Below are 5,205 nucleotides of genomic sequence, written 5' to 3' on the forward strand. Positions count from 1 at the left end.
AGAAATAAAACACATACACACACACAAAGTACGTGTGTGCTAAATGTAAGATATGTTTAAAGTGCGATATGATCCATATGCCACATCGATCTGATTTAGTGTAGTTTAATTAAATACAAATTGAAGGTGATTGATATTTTATTCACATGAAGACATAATTAATGGAATTGATGATCGAAATTGGAATTAAGTTCAATTATTTAATGTGAGAAATAATTGAAGTAAAATTCTGATTGAGGGTTCTTAATTAATTAGCTAGTTTATAAATAAAGAGCCTCTAATATTATAGCCAAAATTTCTCTAAGAATAAAATTGGTTCAGTACTGGGATTTTTTACATGGAATTAATTAAGCGAGCTTGAACAATATTATAATTTTTTTACTGATAAATTATTTTATCAGTAAACCCAAAATTATAATTTTTTTGAAAGTAAAAATAAAATTTAACTTGCATGGGGACTTGTGCCTAAAAAACAAAAAAAATGGCATTGGCCGCCCAAGGAATCTCCAATGAAGTCAATAGCTGATTCAGCCCCGCCCGCGCGTAATGATCCCCCCAAAAAAAACACATCTATAGCACATACGCAAATGTTTATCGTGTTCAACATGCACGTACCAGGGTCAAGGGGTATTCCGATGATAAGTGCTTTCGTTGAAAATAAAATAGTTAATATTTAAATGTTTACCACGTGGAAGTTAAATGTTGCATGATATTTACCAATTTACCATGTGGAAGTTCAATGTTGAGAAGACATTTCTGACAAGTGCGTTGCACTTGGACCTGGTTATATACATAGACATAGTAACTAGTAGTCAACTTTCTACATGTCAGACATGATACGTCACAATCATAAATGATGAATTTGCTCTCTCGTTTAATTAATTAAAGTAAAAGTTGGTCAAGTTTGATGACCTTTTTTTTTTTTTTTTGGAGCGTGATCCATGAGATCGATGGCTGCAGGAACTTGGAAAGCGAGAAAGATGACTATAAATTCCCTAAGCTTTTATTAAAGGGACATCAAGAATTCAAGATCATCTTAGAAAAAAAAAAAAAAATTCAAGATCACTAAATTAAAGTTCTCTTTCTCTCTCTCACACACACACTTAATTAGCTGCACCCTCGATCAGTACGTAGTCCCTCATGGAAGCAACACTACATGCACCCCTCCAGCCTCCAAGTTATGGAAACCTGGTCACCATTCTCAGTATTGATGGAGGTGGAATCAGAGGGCTTATCCCAGGAACTATCCTTTGTTTCCTCGAGTCTGAGCTCCAGGTACAATCAATTAATATAAATTAAGTAAAATTTAATTATTCAAGTAGTAGTAGAGCTTAATTATTTACTATTTTTGGGGATATATATGATGGATGCAGAAGCTGGATGGTGAAGACGCAAGAATCGCGGATTATTTTGATGTGATTGCAGGAACAAGCACGGGCGGTCTTGTGACAGCCATGCTAACGAGCCCCAATGAGAAGAAAAGACCTCTGTTTGCTGCCAAGGATATTAAAGACTTTTACCTAAATCACAGTCCTAAAATCTTTCCACAATACAAGTAAATATCATGAATTCCATGCATGCATGAGATCGATCATCAAAGTGTCATGAATATATATATAAAGCAATTATTTGATTATTAACGTGATGTCATGCATGTTTACAATACAGTTTTCCGTTGTTTAATTATGCTACAAAGATTATCAAAGCTCTTTCCGGACCAAAATACGATGGGAAATATCTGCATCGCCTTGTGAAAGAAAAACTTGGAAGCACAAGATTGCACCAGACATTGACAAATGTTGTTATCCCAACATTTGACATCAAGCGACTCCAGCCAACTGTCTTCTCCAGCTTCGAGGTTCAAACTTCTTCTCCCTACTTACCTCCCAAGTCCCAAACTTAAATGTTACGTAAAACGACGTCGATCAAGTATATATAATTATAAATATTGAGCTGAAGGTCGAATATTTTGGTTTTCTGTGCATGCAGGTGAAGAAAAACCCAAGCTTAAATGCGTTGCTTTCAGATGTATGCATTGCCACCTCAGCAGCACCCACTTATCTTCCAGCTCATTACTTTGAAACCAAAGACTCCGAAGGGAAAGTGAGAGAGTTTAACCTTATAGACGGTGGCATCGCTGCAAATAATCCAGTCAGTATAAATAAATCCAATTAATTTCATATATATATATAATTATTTTCTCTTTAACTTACTAAATTAAATAATTTGTACGTATATATAAGGCTTTACTTGCTATTGGCGAAGTAACAAAGGAGGTGACTAGAGGAAGCCCTCACTTCTTTCCTATAAAACCGATGGATTATGGACGATTTCTGGTGATTTCAATCGGAACAGGATCTTCCAAAGCTGAAGAGAAATACAATGCGCACGAGGCAGCCAAGTGGGGTATCTTAAATTGGTTAACTAGTAATGGTTCCACCCCAATAGTTGACGTTTTTTCTCAAGCAAGTGCAGATATGGTGGACTTCCACCTTTCTGAGGTTTTCCGAGCCCTTCGCTCTGAGAAAAGCTACCTCCGAATTCAGGTATATATCTTTTGAACAATAATAATAATAATAATAATATCGATCAAATTAATTAAAGCTTTTGATCGTTTAATTTTTCTTCTTTATAACCTCTTGAGCGATGGATGCAGGATGACAAATTAAGTGGGAAAGTATCATCCGTAGATATAGCCACAAAGAAGAACTTGGACGATCTTGTTGAAGTTGGTGATGAATTGCTTAAGAAACCAGTTTCTTGGGTAAATTTGGACACTGGCCTTAACGATTGCACTTCTGGTCAAGAGACTAATGAAGAGGCTCTCATAAGGTATATAATGTTGATTAATTAATTTCTACTATTTCTCTGGTACGGTAATTAATCCTAGCTAGCTTAATTGGTATAATAATTAATGATCAAAACCTAATTAATTTGTCGCAGGTTTGCGAGACTACTCTCCCAAGAGAAACGGCTTCGCCATGCTAAGTCTCCCCACGTAAATGCTGCAAAATGATCCATATATGATATCAAAATGAAGCAGTTGGATTCTTTTAAACTGATATCAAAATAAATTATTTTTATCGAATGGGGCTTGGACAAATTGTAGCCTATTTCAAGGCATTGTTTGGCATTAATTCATTAGACATGTGCTTTGTTATGTGATTTTGAGATTGAATAAGAACCTCTAAAGAAGTTTTCTTTGTATTTGTCCAACCTTGAGTATTCTCGTTGTTAATATTTTAATTAAATAATTAAACTTACTTATTCATATTAGCTTAAGTTTTTGACATCAATATATAGTATGTGATTTAACATAGTATCAGAAAACCAGAATTTTCTATTAGTTTGCCTTGTATTTTTTATTAGTTTAAGCTTTTAAAATTAATGGTGGTTTATTAATAATCTTTAATTAATCAAGTGTTAATGCCTTCATTCCTAGTATTCCAAGCAAATCAACAAGTTTAAAGAAGGAAATTAACATATTCAAGATTGTTTATCTTTCTTTCTGCCTGTCTCTCAATATACTACATACCTTTGTTGCAATGTTCTCCAATCTTTTAATTTTGTTATTTAATCACAACTATTTTGTGGCATTTAAAAAACGCCAAGAATTTTTTTCTCAGCGTTTGCTTTGCTCCTACAAAAGCTGTATCGAGAAGTTAATTTTCTCAGCGTAAGAAGGAACGCGAAGAAAATGTTTTAAATTCTCGGTGTTTTACAAAACACAAAGAAGGTTTGAGGTATTTATCGGTTTTTTTAACAATGCCGATAAATGTTGAAGACAAGAAGTTTGTGTTAGAAGTTAGTGGCATTTTCCAGAAAACACCGTTAATTACATTCATAATTAAAAAAAAAAAAAAAAAAATGGTTATATTAGAATTCCAATATAACCGCATTTTTTTAACTTATTAATAAATCCAAATCTACAAATAGAGTACATGGACTGGATCCACAAATAATTAAATCTACAATCATATATGCATCAATTTCATAAATCCACTAACTTAAATTCTGTACGGAGTTTTGGTTGTGCACCGCACAAATGAATCTGTTTTTAAACAACCCACAGTATTATAACTTGGTCTACCCCTTTTTATATTACTGGAGCCCATTAATGTCTCCACTGTTTATATATAAAAGAAACCTATCTCACAACATGACAATTCTTTTTCCTTTCCACAACATGACAATTGTTTAATGAAACTATTGTACGTGTGCTTGTCCCACTAGAATGATTGATGAATATATAGATTAAAAACTTAAACTTTTTTATGTTGGTAATATGCATAATCAAAAGGATCACTATCTTATAAACAGGTGCTGACAAACATATATGCCATAACCAATAAAGAAAAATATTCAAGTTAAAACTCAATGTGGACTAATCTTTATGCTGATCATGTGCTACAAGATCTTTATCTCTTATATGGTTGCTGTGTACTTGGTTCTATGCTTTATCTCATGGTTACAAGTTAATGCTATAGCTAATTGGTTACCACACTCTTACCAGCACGATCATTTTGTGAAAATTGATTTTTCATTTTGCAGAAGACAGGGAGCCCAATAGGAAATATATGCAGCTTAAATGGAGCCTCATACATGCAGGAATTATATCCATTCTCCAAAAGGGTGCCCTTCAGAATAAATATCTTCACCTGTAATCACTGGCCTTCCAACACACTATTATAATTTCCAGATGTACTCTAAATATTTCCATTTGGGTACGTATATGTATATATGTTTGGCATTGACAGTTTAACGGAAGGCAGATCCTCATGTTCCGAGAATCTCAGATGAGTTCAATGATATTATCGGAAACCTTTAGGAGGCCGGATTGTGATCAGGGACGGAACCAGCTTTGAATTTGGGAGATTCAAGGCTAAAAATATATTTGGGGAGTGACCAATTAGCAAAAAATACCTTAAATTATTATCTTTTTACCTTTTTTTTTTTTTTTTTTGCTTAAATTTTTTTTTTCTTGTAATTTTGGGGGCACCAGGGCCACTGCCGGTCCCCACTAAATCCGTCTCTGATTGTGATATGCACACTCATGATACTTACAGCCATTTTTAAGGATGAATTATCATCTTGATTTTGTATATTGTTTTTTGTTTTTTTTGGATGAATGACTAAATCTTTCATATATCAATGAAAAGTACAATTCACTCTAGCTTTTTAAACTAGAAACTCAAGGAAACAAAA

The 5,205-nt window shown here is 33.6% G+C and overlaps 1 protein-coding gene across 1 annotated transcript; it reads left to right on the forward strand.

The window, feature by feature from the left end:
* Positions 1-1,071: 1,071 nt before the first annotated feature.
* LOC132184410 (patatin-like protein 2) lies at positions 1,072-3,141 on the forward strand. The gene is made up of 7 exons (XM_059598035.1): positions 1,072-1,275; positions 1,374-1,555; positions 1,669-1,858; positions 1,990-2,151; positions 2,244-2,546; positions 2,657-2,832; positions 2,944-3,141. Exons 1-7 carry the CDS (start codon positions 1,141-1,143, stop codon positions 3,014-3,016), a joined length of 1,221 nt encoding a protein of 406 aa, XP_059454018.1. The 5' UTR covers positions 1,072-1,140; the 3' UTR covers positions 3,017-3,141.
* The last annotated feature ends 2,064 nt before the right edge of the window (positions 3,142-5,205 follow it).

Source organism: Corylus avellana, chromosome ca6, assembly GCF_901000735.1.
Source record: "Corylus avellana chromosome ca6, CavTom2PMs-1.0".
Taxonomy (NCBI): Eukaryota; Viridiplantae; Streptophyta; class Magnoliopsida; order Fagales; family Betulaceae; genus Corylus; species Corylus avellana.